The following is a 16659-nucleotide window of genomic DNA, read 5'->3' as shown; positions in this document are numbered from 1 at the left end:
TTCACAAGTAAACGTCCGTATAGCCCTTTACTCAACGTATACCTTTATTCACGTGCCCAGACAACATCGTATCGATGTCAAATCTGACCGATATACGCCACGTATAGAACTATACGCAACATGCACAAGCCTTGTACAGGCCTTTACTCAGGATATACGTGATTGATTTGACACTGTACGAGGTTTGACCATTTGGTAGGAGAAGGAAGCTCTATACGCCACGTACAGCTCCATACGTGGCGTATATAAAGGTAGGATATGATGTGTAAATAGGTATTTGGGTGTGCAAACAGTACACCCTAATAATAATAACTAGAATGGGACATCCATGATCTTGGTTTTTTTTTCCAAAGTGGGTGGTGTTGGTGGAAAAAATCATCATCATATTCAGTAAATCCCACCAATAGTAGCTATGATAGAGTCTAAAGAGGGTAAGTATTTACCATAATAGTGTTGGTGGAAAAAATATTTACCATAATAGTGTTATAATTGAGAGATTAATTACTATTAACTTTAAATACTTTCCTAACGTTGAGACTTTACATTCGATTTTTTACGGGACTGAAAGAGATTAATTAGTTTCTTTTTTTATCGGTGTTATAATTTAACTATCCACATGTAAAGAAAACAATGAGCAACACTAATTCAATAAGTAATTATATGTATTATATTTATCTATATAAACTAAATAAATATATAGATGTATTTTTAATAGGAACAGATAGAAATCATTTAACTCAATTTTAATAATGGGTCGGTTCGAAATTCATAGGCCGAATTTGATTCAAATTCAAATTCGGAATCCAGTTAGGATAATCGGCCATTATTATTTTTTTAATTTTTCTCAATCAACTTGTTATAATCTTATATATTTCATGTTGTAAATTTATCCCGTATGATTCTTTTGAATTTTATCGTACAAGGATTCTTTAATCGAAATACGTATATCAAACATACTTGAATGAACTTATTCAAATTCGAACAATTGATTTGAATTCGGATATCTATCAATCAAGTAAAATATAAACCAAAAGAATCATGCGAAATAAGTTTAATTAATTAGAAAAAAAAATTATAGTTTGTTGGTTAACAAAGAAACCTATAATGGCTGATAATCCGTACTGATTTCCGAATTTCGCTTTGAATCAAATTCAACTACGAAATTCGAACCGATCCCATTATTCAAAAATCGCATTATATGATTTTTGAACAAATAATTTCATATTTATTTACATATGTGAGGTGATCACAAACAGTTTTTATTAATTAAAGGGAAATTATATTTACATGTGCCCGTTAATATTTTAAGAATAATCCAGTCATTGTTTTATGAAATGAGCTTATCCAATTCGATTAGGGGTGAGAAATTAATAAAATAAGATTTTTTTTTTTGGAAGGTAAATTTCAATAAAAACAACCATGAGCGTCCTCAAAGAAAGGACCCCCGGGCCACAAACCGAAATTACACCATGTCTAACGGATATTTACACCAATCAACCAAATGTAAACTTTTCAACTTAGATCTATGTTTAAACCAAAAATACGACGACATCTTGATACTCTCAACGACTTCAATCGCCCGCCGCTGTTTGCCCTTCCAAATACGATCGTTACGCTCAATCCAAATGGTCCACATAGTAGAATATATAATGCCACGAAGGATATATTTAGCTTTTTTAGAGAATGGCTGGGAGCTCGTGATCTGCAATAAATCAGCTACATCAAAGATAACCAGAGGTTGCAATCGACACCAAGCCTCCACCCGGTTCCAAACTTCAGCGGTAAAAAAGCACCCTGTGAATAAGTGCGTATTCGTTTCAACATCCATATCATACAGCTCGCATAAATGGCTTTGCAAGATAACCCCACATTTAGACAACTCATCTTTGGTCGGCAACCGGTTAATAAGAGATCTCCACACCAACAGCTTACATTTCAGAGGAGCCCAAACCTTCCAATGCATCTTTACCTGACTGATAGAACGAGGGGCAGCAACGAGCAGCTTTTTAACGCTGGAAACAGAGAACTCACCGGATGAACAAGCTTTCCATTTCCATTTATCTATACCACCTTTCCATTTGAACTCATAAATGGCCTCCATAAGATCGAATAACTCTGCAACTTCTGCAGCGGTTGTTGGGTTCGAACGCCACTGCCAATGCATATTTTTAACGCCATCCACAACCTTCAGCCTATCCGCGATCAGAACCCACTTGTGCTTCTCAAGACTATATAACTGTGGATACAATAATCGAAGAGGGTCTTCAAAAAACCACGAATCGACCCAAAATCTGATCGATGAACCGTCTCCCACAATACCTTCGAAATAACTCTCCAAAGTATTACCGTTCCTAAACTTTTTCCCACAAATTTTAGTTATTTGTTTCCAGCACCCACTAGCATAAGTGGTACAAGGAAGAGAAAACCAAGATCTACCAAGACCATGACAACCAATAATCACTTTCTTCCATAAATAATTCCCTCCCGACTTAAATCGCCACGCCCATTTAAGGAGGAGCGCATCATTAACGTCTTCCAATTTTGATAAGCCTAGACCGCCCATTTTCTTAGATGTCGTTATAAGGTCCCATGCCACCCAATTGATCTTTTTATCCACACTACAACCCGCCCAAAGAAAACGTCTCATAATCGCCTCAATACTCTCAATGACCGCCTTAGGGGCTTTATAGAGAGAAAGGTAATAGGGGAAGGTTCATTTGAGAATAAATTTAATGTGAGAAGAAAAAGAAGAAATGGCATAATGGTAAAACATTAAATAGTTTATAACTTCTCTGATTAATTATGTTATCTCTAATTAATAAATCAAAAAACATTTTATCCTACACATTTCAAAATTTATCCTACATGTGTCTTACACTTATTGAAATTTACCCTACGCATATCTAAATTTATCATACACATTTAAGAATTTATCCTACACATATACTAAAATTTATCCTACACATGTCGAAAATTGCCCTTCACCCTATATTATTTTATCTTGAAAAACTATATTTAAAAGTGAGTTACAAGTTTAACTAGTCAGCTAATTAATTACAATTAGAAATTTACCTATATACCCTTATTAATAACATTAAATACATATATTAAATGAAGTAATGGAGCATTTCTATTAGTTTAAAACTTATTCTCTTTATTCTTACAAAATTTTTCTTCTCATTTGAACCCTCCACAAAGGTAATAAATGGGTAAGTTCTCCAAAACAGACTTAATGAGAATCAATCGACCACCCATGGAAAGGTGTTTCGCTTGCCATCCGGTTAAACGACTCTTGATGACATCCAACACCAAACTCCAATTGTTGATTCTAGTCATTTTTGCTCCAACTTTAATCCCCAAATACACAAAAGGAAAAACCCCTCTTCGACAACCCAAAACATCAAGCATACTATCCACTTCCCCATCTTCCGTACCAATCCCGAATAAGTTAGACTTATGAATATTGATACGGAGGCCCGAGCAGAGATAGAAAATTCTAAGGACACGAGCCGTGTTTTGAAGATTTTCTTTGGACCATTGCCCAATAATTAAGGCATCGTCCGCAAAGAAAAGATGGTTAAAACCCACATTGTCATCCAAAAAAATAATACCTTTAAGAATTCCCATATTACTTGCCTTTTTCAACATCCAAGAAAGGCACTCCATAACGATAAGAAATAAGAATGGGGAAATCGGGTCACCTTGACGAAGACCTTTTTCACTTTTGAATTGGAAAGTAGGGGAGCAATTGACAAGAACCGAGGCAAAGGCCGACTCAAGGACGCCTTTTATCCACTTGCACCATAACTCAGGAAATCCCATTTGAGACATCAAAGACAATAAAAAACGCCAATTAACATTGTCGTATGCCTTCTCAAAATCAATCTTTAGGATAAACGCCTTTTTCTTCTTTCTTTTTAACCACTCTACCACTTCATTGACTACCAACAGACCATCCAAGATAAAGCGATCAGAAAGGAAAGCCGATTGATTCACCGAGATTAACTTTCCCATTACCTTCTTGAGAAGGTTAGCAAGGACTTTAGAAACAACCTTACTAACAGCCCCAATCAGAGTAATAGGCCTGTAGTCTCTAAGACCTACAGGCGATTTAACCTAAGGAATCAAAGTAATGAAAGCCGACCCGTAACCCACATTTAATGATCCTGTGGCATGAAAATAAGACAAAATGCGGTGGAAATCTCCTGCAAAAACATCCCAAAAATGTTTAAAAAAGCTGAAATTGAAACCGTCAGGCCCAGGGGCCTTATTAGAACCACAACCAAAGACTGCTTCTTTGATTTCCTGTAGTGAAAAAAAAAGGCAGTCAGATCATTCCCATCTTGTGCGCTAAGACTTTGCAACCCGTCACAAGCAATGGTAGGCCGAACCGGGATATTCTCCTGAAAATGGGATCGAAAGAATTTTAAAACCTCCTTCTTCACTAAAGCCGGCTTGGAAATCCATTCACCTCTAATCTCCAACCCATGTATCGCATTTCTAGCTTTACGGCCATTTACAACACTATGGAAAAAACTTGTGTTCTCGTCTCCAAGAGCAGCCCATTTCACTCGTGACTTTTGTCTCATGTCACGAGTTCTAAAATTCTCAATCTCTTGAATACTTTTTTTACATTTTGCCCAAACCCACAACTCTGCCTCATCCAACTCTTTCTCTTCCATAAGTCTTTCCATGTCTTCCTTTTCTTTAATCAATCGGCTTTCATCTTCTTTTTCTTTGTTTCTACATTTCGTAATCCACCCTTTTAATTTAGTCTGAAGCATTTCTAACTTTTTAATAAAGTTCACATCAGCAGACCAATCATGTAAGACCGACTTGATCAACTCTTCACAACCTGTTCTTTCCAACCAAGAGTCAAACCACCTAAATGGTTTTGGCCCAAAATTGGTATCAATCAAAGCTAAACATAACGGAGCATGATCAGAGTGTACTCTTCTGAGCGCTCTCACACAAGCACTTGGCCATTTGTTGAAGATACCATCACACACGAAAATCCTATCAATTCTGCTCATCTTGCAAACTCCCTGTCTATTAACCAAATAAGTAAACCTCGAGCCTTTTAAACTATATTCACGAAGACCTGTGTTGTCCAGAAAATCATTAAAGTTTCTAGCACAGACGGGATCAAAACAGGATTTTTTTCTTTCATTTGATTCCCTAACCGCGTTAAAATCCCCAAGAACAATCCACCAACCTTGACCCTCTCGTAAAACTTGATCAATTTTAGCCCAGAGATCTCTTTTACCCCCATTAGTTTGAGGAGCATAAACATTAACCATATTAAGGCGAGTCAAACCATCCTTAATTAAACCAGAAACAAGCAAGAAGTTATCATCTTTCAGTACCATATCCTTCGTAAAAAATTTTGGATCCCATATACTAAGCAAACCCCCTGAATTCCCAATAGAATCAACCTTCTCAAACTCAAAACCATTACCACCCCAAATTCTGGAAACTACCCCAGAGCCTATGTTGCTAGACATAGTCTCTTGTAACCCAATGAAAGAAACACCCGATTCGGACTTTAAACTATTAATCCAGCCGACTTTACTATCACCTCCCAAACCCCTCACATTAATGGACAAACAATTCATTTATTACCTGTTTGTAACCCTTATGTGACAATCGAGTCCATAATAAGCTTGTCTTGCACCTCCAAATTAACCCCCAATTTAGACCCCAAAGCTTTGGTAGCCGCAACCTCTTGAGTCTGCATATGAACAATATCATCGGCTTCGGAGTCAAGATGTTCGTCACCCGTTCTATCACCATGAGAAGGAACAACAGGATTGCTATTAAGATCAAACGAATTATCTTCTTCAGTATCCGAATCCTCTGAATCTGTAGATGGACTATCACTAATGCCCAAAAGACTATTGAGCCCAAAAATATCACTATTTTTTTGTCTGGGCTTTTTACCACTCCGTAAACTTTCATTACTACTCACATATGAATTGCTGGGCCGGCCCATTTCATTTTTTTCCTTTTTTCCTTTTGCTAATTTTCAGGTGAACATCTTCCATAGAATCTTCCGTAATAGTCTTTTCAAAGTCAAAAGTTACTGCTGTCACAAATTCCGAAACAATCTCCTTATTCAAACCTTGGACATTAATAGGGGTTGATTGGCAATCATTGGCCTCATCATGATTGCATTCATTACTTTCCAAATTCACATTCCTTTCCTTAGTCTTGTCCGTTTCATCCGCAATTTGCTCCGGTTGTAATTCCGGCATCTCAATGTCATCATCGACAACAGTACGATCTTCATCTATAACCGAAGCAGTGTTAAAATTAATCGTTTCATTGTTCGGAGCTGGGATTTCTGTATTCTCCTTAACCGGATAGTACTCTGGGATCCAATCACCCAACTCTTCGTTAATCCATACCCTAAACTTACGATTCTTCCATTCCAGGACGATTTCTTCAGACAATCTTTTACCATCGCCTACGAGTATACCAACATAATCATACGACAAATCCGGATCTGAATCTAACTTCACGGCTTTATGAAAAACTTTGCCAAACGAACCTCCAATAAGATTGATCACATCATGAGTAAATAGGTGTAAAGGAATACCTTGCACCTTAACCCAGGCTAACCTCTCACAGCTTAAGGATTGACCATTCCATAAACACGCAGCCAAAAACTTCTCACTATCATTATTTGCAGCCTCAAGAACAATCGATGCCAAATCTGGATCTTCAAACGAAATCAGAAGATCTAAACCACCTAGATACTGGACCTTACCATAACCTGGGCAAATATTATTCAGAAAAACGAAAATGCTCTTTAAGGCATCCACATCCTTCATTCTACCAACTATAGCTTTCCCATGCAACGTGGAGAAGCCATTCACCTTATCGTCAACGTTAATAGTTTTCCCAGCAAGCATGTCTCTAAACGATCTATCTCCCTTATCAAACTTTGTCCATGTTTGATCCGTCCCATATGGTTTACTTGCCTTCATCAATTTCATGTCTTCTCTAGGGACGTTGATTTCTCCATCTTCCAAAACGAAACGCGCAATATTGAACCACAGTCTGTTATCCCCAATACGGATATTTCTCAAATTTTTAATCAAGTCTGCACGATCTCGAACATCTAACATTGAAATGAAACCAAAACGATTACCCCCTTTATCTTTCTTCCTTGCAATGTAAATATCAAAAATCTGCCCAAACAATCGAACATGACTTGCAAGATCATTCCCACTACAACCCTCCGGTAGGTTGGTAACAAAAAGCTTCGTTAATCGACGTTGGATGGCCTCCGGAATAGGTTTCCGGTCCATTACTAAAACACTATTTTAGTAAATACTTTTAAAAGAACACTATTTTCATAAATACTTTAGTAGAAAACTCTCCTGGGTAGAAAAACTCACATAGATAAATGTTCTCATAAGACAAACATCTTTCTTGGAACAATTCAGATAGCCTTACTAAAGCAATATTAAACATCTTTCTTGGAACAACTCCCATAGCCTTACTAAAGCAATATTACTTACAAGGGTCAAAGTTCAAGTGACCAAATAAAGATTAAATACTATACCGTCAACTTGTCGAGCCGGGAGTTTCACTAAAATAAAGGTGAGCAAAAGGAAAAACCCGACCCCACACGATCATTACCCGATCCGACCTGAGAACCGATCAAACATAAAATACAGAACCGATTCACTACCCTAAATATAGGGTCGGTTCCGGTCCATAGGTCCAAGTCGGGTTTCACCATGAATTTTGTGTTTAGCAGGGTAGAGTTTGCTATTCAGAAGAGGGTAGCGACGCAGCTTGTTGCTCGCCTACCTGCCATTAGTTTGTAATCGTATTGAGGTTGTTCCTAGTAGTGGATAATGAAAAATTTTTCATCTAAAAAAAAAAACCATGAAAAAAACCGAGAACCGAACCGACCCGATTTTATATGAAAAATTTGAAACCGATCTAAATACCTAGATACTTGAGTTCGAGTCGAATTGAGTATTTTTCGGTTCGGTTCTTGTTTATTTTCAGTCTGAACCTAAACTTGCTTACCCTTACACCGAAAGCAATCTCTCTATTTGTTTGTATGGGGTAGTAGGTTGTCTCATACTCTAAGTTAAGCTTATGGGTGAGATTTAGTAATGAAGATGCCGACCGTCAACTTGTGAGGGCATAAACCAACCCAAAGCAAAATGTCAAAATTGGAGGGCCAAAATAGTTCGTTATTTTCAGAGATGAACCAACACACAAATCAAACAATATTCAATACTCAACACAACACAACACAACACAACAATGGCGTGTGCGAGGTTTGTTGTCACTCTAAAACCGTCAACACACATGCATTTCCTCCGGCATCGTATTCAAATTTCCGGCAATGTTAGGGCCTTCTCCGCCCTCATGTCACCGCCCTCTACGGCGGTCGTCTACGACCACCACGGTCCTCCAGATACTGTCACCAAGTCATACTCTATCTCTCTGTTTTCATAACCTAGAATCTATTCAAGTAACAGACACTGAGTTTGTTAAAATTGTGTGCAGAATAATCCAACTTCCGCCGGTTGAAATTAAAGCAAACGATGTCTGTGTTAAAATGCTTGCTGCTCCCATTAATCCATCTGACATTAACCAAATTCAAGGTTTGAAATCACATCACTTAATCTGACCCTTTCCTTTGCAATCGTGTTACCAACTACACCTTTTTGGTTTGGGTCGGGTCGGGTCAGCGGACATCCTCTTCGACCACTCTGGTTCCGTCCCTGAATTTGAGTGATCAGTTAATCACTACTACTAGTAGTTGTCACGGGCAGCTGGGAAGAATTTTTTTTTAAATGTTTTCTTAATTTTTTTATATAGAGTTAAATGCCATTTTAGTCCTTGAGGTTTGGGCCATTTTGCCAGTTTAGTCCAAAGGTTTTGAAACGTTGCCATTTTAGTCCAAATAGTTTCAAACGTCGCCATTTTAGTCCACTGTGTTAACTCCATCTTTTATTCTGTTAACTAGAAGGACATTTCGGTGATTTTATATGTAATTCTGTTAACTAGAAGGACAATTCGACCATATAAAATGATCGAATTACCCTTCGAGCTAGCAGAAAAAATGGACGGAGTTAACCCAAAGGACTAAAATGGGAACGCTTGAAACTATTTGGACTAAAACTGCAACGTTTCAAAACTTTAGACTAAACTGGCAAAACGGCCCAAACCACAAGGACTAAAGTGACATTTAACTCTTTTATATATTATAGCTTAAAAGGGTATGTTGGTGGGCCAATCCGACATAGCCAAGTGTCGTCTTGTGGTTGGCCACAAGAATTTTATGCCTTTAATCCTTAACTTTGCTAATTACGTGTTTATTCCTTCTACTTTAGCCTTCCTAATATACGTATTTAGTCCCTCAATGTAATAAATTTTATTCCCCATTAGTTATGTTTGCTTATATACATGTTTAGTCCATCTACTTTACTTTGTTGATATGCATATTTAGTCCATCTACTTAACTTTCGTTTGTGAGTGTTTTTTATACATACGTGGACGTTTCGATGCTCCTTTTCCAATGATTTTGTGTTATCCCTTTCAGTTGTTATACTGAGTGTCGGTATTGTACTGATGATCAAACTCCCGCCGCAACGCGCGGAGTAACATTACTAGTTATTTTAAAAAAAGTTATTTTAGAGGTCCGTTTTTTCTACTCATCCCGGCTCCTGATTTCCGGTGATTGTTGAAATGTAGGTGTGTACCCTGTGAAGCCACAGCTGCCTACGGTTGGGGGACGTGAGGGTGCTGGAGTAGTACACTCTGTAGGCTCAGCGATACGAGATCTCTCTCCAGGCGATTTAGTCATGGTCTCTCCACCATCAGCTGGTGATTTTCGTAACCTTTAGTTACCAATCCAGTTTTCAGCTTTTAGTTTGATTGTTCAACATGTTCCCAGTCAAGATATGCTTCCTTTGTAGCACAAATATTTCATCCCAAACAGAACTTGTGACAGTTAATAAATGCTTTTGTTAGAAGTTACAAGTTTTTGTTTTAAACTAGTTTTTGCCCCGCCCGTGTTGCGGGGTAATAAGCCGAATATTTCTCTCTCATAACATGTATGCCTGTACAGAGGGCAAAATCGTAATTATATTTTGAACTGGAGGCGAAATCATAATTTTAAACTGAGAGCAAAATCATAATTTTGAGCTAGGGGGAAAAACATAATTTTATTTTGAGCTGTGGGCAAGAACGTAATTTTGAGCTGAGGGCAGAATCGTAATTTTGAGGTAGAGGAAAAAACAACATTTTATTTTGAACTGGGGGAAAAAACGTAATTTTAAACGAAGGGCGAAACCGTAATTTTAAACTGGGAACAAAATTAAAAGTGAGTTTTTGAACCGAGGGCAAAAGCGAAATTTTATTTTGAGCTGGGGGCAAAAACGTAATTTTACACAAAGGACGAAAGCGTAATTTTAAACTGGAAATAAAATTAAATTAAAAATGGGCTGGTCCAATAGGGAAGTGCGAGGCAAGCTGCCTGGCACAATTCCTTAAAGTAGTAAATGTATATGTAGTAAATAAATGGTCAAAAAAGGAGGGAATATGAATAATAGTAGATTCCCAATCTGAATTGTAAAAATATTATTTTGGGCTGCAAGGATTTTCCTAAATACTAACTTGATTACATATGGCTGCAATATATTATTTCTTCCTAGGCACATGGCAGACACATGTTGTGAAAGATAAAGTTTTCTGGCACAAACTTGATAAAGATACACCAGCGGAATACGCCGCCACAGTGACAATTAACCCTTTGACTGCGCTAAGGATGATAGAAGACTTTGTGGATCTGAAATCAGGTGCTAAATTGTCTGATGATATTAACTTTTCATGTTCTAGTATGCTTTCACCTGATGAATATTAGGCCTATAAATGAACAGGGGATGCGGTTGTGCAAAATGGAGCAACCAGCATGGTTGGCCAATGTGTCATTCAGCTCGCTAAACTCCGTGGCATTCGTACCATTAATATTATAAGAGATAGGTCAATGAATAATATTTTCCATTTTGCATAAGTCCATAGTTGTCAATAGCGATCGTAGCGGTCGCTATAGCGCGCTACATAGCATATACGTATAGTGTCGCTATTAGGGTTGTAGCGATGGATAGCGAGAATAGCGACACTTTACTTTTTTTGTTTTATTTAATATAAATAGCAATCAAATATAGCTATAAAATAGCTGGATTTTAGGTTTTTGTTAAATATACATGTAAAAATAGCATATATACCAGGGTATTTTGATATAATATACATATAAAAGTTTTTAAATTTTTTTTTCTAGTGTATCGCTATTTATAAAAAATAGCCACCCGCTATTTATCGCTATTCGCTATGTAGCATATAGGTACCTTATCGCTATTTGTCGCTGTTCGCCATTAACAACTATGCACAAGTCATTTCTTAAGTTTACCTTCAGCAAGGTTTCTCTTACTGATCCGTATCTAAAGTTACATTCAGTTCGGTTTAAGTATGGATTCTGTTCACTTGTAGGCCCGGATCAGATGAAGCAAAAGATAAACTCAAGAAACTTGGTGCTGATGAAGTGTATACCGAGAGCCAACTCGATGTGAAAAATTTCAAGAGTCTTTTGGTATCTTTTTCCTTCAAACTGATTTTAATTCTTATTTTAACCATTGGGTGTCAGCCCAATGGCCACCAGCCCGCATTCTAACCCGGAGGTGACGGGTTCGAGTCTTGCTCATTCCGAATGCCCCTACGGTAGCGGATTTACCCCCAGACTCAGGCTTGCTGGGTGACGGTCTGCGAGGTGGGATCACCTCGGTGGTTGGGAGGACCGTGGAATATCCTCCCCCCCCCCCCCCCCCCCCCCCGATTTTAAATTGTTATCTACGGTTTCTTGTTTTTCTTATTTGTATCGCCCTTTTACTTCTTGTTGTAGGGTAATGTACCGGAACCTGCTCTCGGATTTAACTGTGTTGGTGGTAATGCTGCTTCTCTGGTTCTAAAATTCTTAAGGTGAGATCAAGTTTTATACATAATTAACTACATCTCATTACTAATAATGGTTTCAGGCAGGGTGGAACGATGGTGACTTATGGTGGTATGGCTAAGAAGCCTATAACCGTATCAACTTCATCCTTCATATTTAAAGTACGTAACCGATATATCATCCATTCGCGTCCTTATGGCATGCAAAATACCGCCTTTTGCTTAAAGTTTAAGAAAGCTTTTGGCTTTGGATCTTCTCCTAAACGACTAGCTTGTTTTTTTTTTTTTTTTTTTTTTTTTTTTTTTTTTTTTTTTAGTATTACTGGTCAAGTTGAGACCTACATACCATTTTCGTCCTTTTTTTTCCGTTTTTTATAAAAAATTAAAGTTGTTAAAAGAAAATTAACAGATGAATAAAGTCTTCTCAAATATCCTTTTCTTGCAGGGGCTTTCTTTAAAAGGATTCTACTTGCAAAATTGGTTGGATTTAGATAGAAATGAAGAGTGCAGAAAAATGATAGATTACCTTTTGGGCTTGATTCGTGAAGGAAAACTGACATATGAGTTAGTCACTTATTCGTGTTTGTCTTTCCTCTTGCATTTTCGTTTCCTGAAAAAAAAAAAAATCCGAAAATCGGTCTTTCATTTAACAGTGAAAAGACACTTCACAATCACACATGTGTTTGTCTTTCTGCAGCTCTTGCCTTGCATTATTTTACATAAATATTAAGGTTTTTTTTTTTTTTTTTTTTTTTGTAGCATGGAGCTTGCTCCTTTCAGTGAATTTCACACAGCATTAGACAAGTCACTTGGAAAGCTTGGAAGCCAACGTAAGCAAGTCATCAAGTTCAAGTTCTGATACGTCGGCTTGACGTCATGTATGTAAGACTTTGTATCTTCTCTCTGATATTCGCAAAACAATAAACGATCAAATTGGATCATTCAATGAAAAGTTCATTTTATGTGTATATATGTCTTACAAATGAAAATAAACAAGAACATTTGATCTCCTAATTACATGACCGATGCTAGCAAAGACCTTACGGTTATTTATCGCGTTCATTAATGCTCAAATATTGTAGATAATCTAATAAAACAGTTGAACTGAGTGTAATTATAAATACCGTATTAACTTTGTTCTTAGATAAAATGGTATGACTCCAGTACCTGGCTCGGCTCGGCTTTTTAGCTCGAATGAGCCAAGCCGAGTTGGCTCGTTTAAGTTTGAGCTCGAGCTCAACCTGGCTCGGGTTGATTACAAGCCTATTAGACGGAGTTCTCTATCCTACCTATCAACACCACTAAATAAGTCCTTACTAAATTCCTATTATTCTCCATTTATGTGGTCAATCAAAGATATATAGAAACTAATTAAGGAGATTGACTATCCATCATATGGGCCACCAATCATGCTCCATCGATCATCAAGACCATCAATTATGCACTGTACATTATTGTGTAATCTTTCCTATTTCATTTGCTCTCTATATATTATGTTGTAAAGGCTGTTTGTATCTTATCTTTTTTATTAATACAATTGCACATTAAAGTCTATATGGTATCCAGAGCCAAAACGCTCCTGTGAGCAGCTCCGATCCACTGCAGCGCCTCCCTCGTCCTTCTTTTTTTTTTCCGAACAGTAACTCTCCTCCTTGCAGCCGATCATTCCTCACATCCAATGGCCAAACCCACAGTCCATATTACCGCTGCAACACATTTTCCCATCAAATTAACACCACACAACTTCTCCACATGGCGCACACAAGTCACCGCCACCCTCATTGGCCTCGAACTCGACCACCACATCATTGGAACCGCTCAAGTCCCTGCCGAAACCATCCCTGCTGGTCAAACCACCAAAGCAAATCCTGATTATCTTTGTTGGTATCGCCAGGACCAAATGATAATTAGCGCCCTCCTTGGCAGTTGCTCTGAACAAATCCAACCCATTGTCTCCTCCGCCAAAACAGCCCGTAACGCCTGGGAACTACTCAACTCTAGCTATGCTAGTCGATCCCGTTCCCGGATCATATCTCTTAAATCTCGGCTCGCCAAAAACCCAAGGGGTAACCGTTCTATCTCTGATTACCTACATGAGATGAAATCACTATTTGATGAACTTGCCATTGCCCAAAGCCCCATGTCCGAAGAGGACCTTGTCGTCCACATTATGAACCAACTAGGAGATGACTATTCCAATCTAGTCGCTTCTTTTCGAACCCATGACACTACCATATCTTTTGCTGACTTGTTTGAAAAACTACTAGACCATGAAAGAACTCTAAAGGAGACTGTCACTGAACCCCTCCTCACCACCGTGAATTACACTCACCGAACCAATCCCCGCAACAACCAGCCTCGGCAAAACTATAACTATGAGCAGTGACCCACTCGGCATTCAAACTCAGCCCCAACCCGCAACCAATACCCGGCCCGCACTCCTTCTGCCAACAACCGCCCACCCCGCAACAGCAACGCCTACTGTCACTATTGCAACATACCCGGTCATGACACTAAAGAATGCCGTAAACTAAGCCGTTTTCTACGAGAGCACAATGTACCCTCTCAAAACAATAACGGTCCAGTGGTCAACCACACTACTCCTCACCCAACGGCTACAACCCCACCATGGATGTGGGACAGTGGTGCATCCAATACCACCGCGAACAACAACCAACAGTTTCCCGTTCTTTCCGAATACGGAGGACCCGAGTGCTAGGTGATGGTAAAACTCTTCCTATAACTCACATTGGTCAAACAACTATTCCTACAAACTCTCGTCCCCTTCTTTTAAACAACATCTTAATTGTTCCTAATCTTCGAAATAATCTTATCTCAGTTGCCAAAATTTGTCGTACTAATCATGTTTCTGTTGAATTTTTTCCATATCATTTATTTGTCAAGGATCTACGCACGGGGGCGCGTCTCATGCGGGGGGTGAACGTTAATGATGTCTACTACGGACCAATCTCCACATTCCCTCAAGTCAACACCACTCAAACAAACTCTCTTCTCATGTGGCACCACATACTTGGACATCCATCGCTTCAAGTATTCAAGTCTTTAATTTCTAGATTAGGACTTCGTTGTAATAAGGTGACGAATGAGTCTTTTCATTGTACTTCGTGCTCGTTAAATAAAAGCCACAAACAACCTTTTGGCCAAAATTCTTTCGTTGCAACTCAACCCCTACAACTTATATATTCGGATGTTTGGGGACCCGTCAAAACATCTATTGATGGCTTTAACTACTACATAATTTTTGTTGACTATTATTCTAAATATATTTGGTTATACCCATTAAAAAGAAAATCCGATGTCAAAACCCTCTTTCCACAATTCAAATCTCTTGTTGAGAAATTTTTTAAAACTAATATAATCGCGTTATTCACCGACAATGGCGGTGAATATATTGGCCTTTCCTCCTATCTCGCCTCTCAAGGCATCTCACATTACACAACACCACCGCACACACCGGAACAAAATGGTGTGGCCGAACGACGCCATCGACACGTCGTTGAAACGCGTCTTGCATTACTTCATCATTCTCACCTACCACAACATTTTTGGTCTCACGCCTTTCAAACCGCCACCCACCTTATCAACCAGATGCCTACACCCAATCTCAACAACAAATCACCCTATGATATGTTGTTCAATTCAACCCCAAATTACTCCAAACTCAAACCGTTTGGATGTCTTTGCTACCCTTGGTTGTGACCATATGCCACCTCAAAATTATCCTCACGCTCCATGGCATGCATCTTCCTTGGATACTCATCCTCCAAATCCGCATTCAAATGTTATAACCCACTAAATAACAAACTCTACCACTCAAGACATGTCCAATTCATTACCCACATCTTCCCATCTCAAGCCACTAACCCCACACCCCTCAACATTCTCTTTGACACCTTCCTAAACATTCCACCTACAAAAATAGTCACCCTCCACGACCCCACCTTTATTCACCAAATCTCCCACTCCACCTTCACAGCCAAACCCGATTCCTCCTTCATAACTCACTAGCCCACCCACAGCCGAAGCCCAATCACCCGGCCCACAGCCCGATACTCCTCCCTCTGCACCCCTCGGCCCACAATCTCCTGCAGTCACTGAGCCCAACTCGCCTACGGGCCCAATCTAGCAATCCCCCACCGAAACCATTCAAACTGACGACTAACCACCAACAGGTCCTTCTACCACCTCACCCACCAATCCCTCGCAACCTTCTCGTCGGCAATCCAAACCCAATCCTAAATACTACAACCCGAACTTTATTAACTCTACAACACTTCACCCTCTACCAATTTCCCTTGAACCTTCAACCTATACCCAAGCTATGAAAGATCCGAAGTGGCGTCATGCTATGGACCTTGAGTACAATGCACTTATCCAAAATCACACATGGGAACTTGTTCCCCGCACAACCCAACACCCCATTGGTTGTAAATGGGTGTTTCGTGTCAAACGCAATCCCGACGGCACTATTGACAAATACAAAGCCCGTCTTGTTGCCAAGGGTTTTCACCAACAATTTGGGAAAGACTATCATGACACTTTTAGTCCCGTTACTAAACCGGTCACTATTCGCACCGTCCTCTCCATTGCTCTCTCAAAAGGATGGGCCTTACGTCAACTTGATGTAAACAATGCCTTCCTTCATGGGACGCTACA

General features: G+C 38.9%; 1 protein-coding gene across 1 annotated transcript; it reads left to right on the top strand.

The window, feature by feature from the left end:
- The first annotated feature begins 8163 nt into the window (after nucleotides 1-8163).
- Nucleotides 8164-12950, top strand: LOC118479250 (enoyl-[acyl-carrier-protein] reductase, mitochondrial-like). The gene is made up of 10 exons (XM_022181526.2): nucleotides 8164-8456; nucleotides 8536-8633; nucleotides 9727-9858; nucleotides 10689-10832; nucleotides 10914-11016; nucleotides 11524-11623; nucleotides 11933-12009; nucleotides 12066-12144; nucleotides 12428-12546; nucleotides 12742-12950. Exons 1-10 carry the CDS (start codon nucleotides 8290-8292, stop codon nucleotides 12839-12841), a joined length of 1119 nt encoding a protein of 372 aa, XP_022037218.1. The 5' UTR covers nucleotides 8164-8289; the 3' UTR covers nucleotides 12842-12950.
- Nucleotides 12951-16659: the final 3709 nt, after the last annotated feature.

Source organism: Helianthus annuus, chromosome 5 (genome assembly GCF_002127325.2).
Source record: "Helianthus annuus cultivar XRQ/B chromosome 5, HanXRQr2.0-SUNRISE, whole genome shotgun sequence".
NCBI lineage: Eukaryota > Viridiplantae > Streptophyta > Magnoliopsida > Asterales > Asteraceae > Helianthus > Helianthus annuus.
This window is presented reverse-complemented; position numbering and strand designations above follow the sequence as displayed.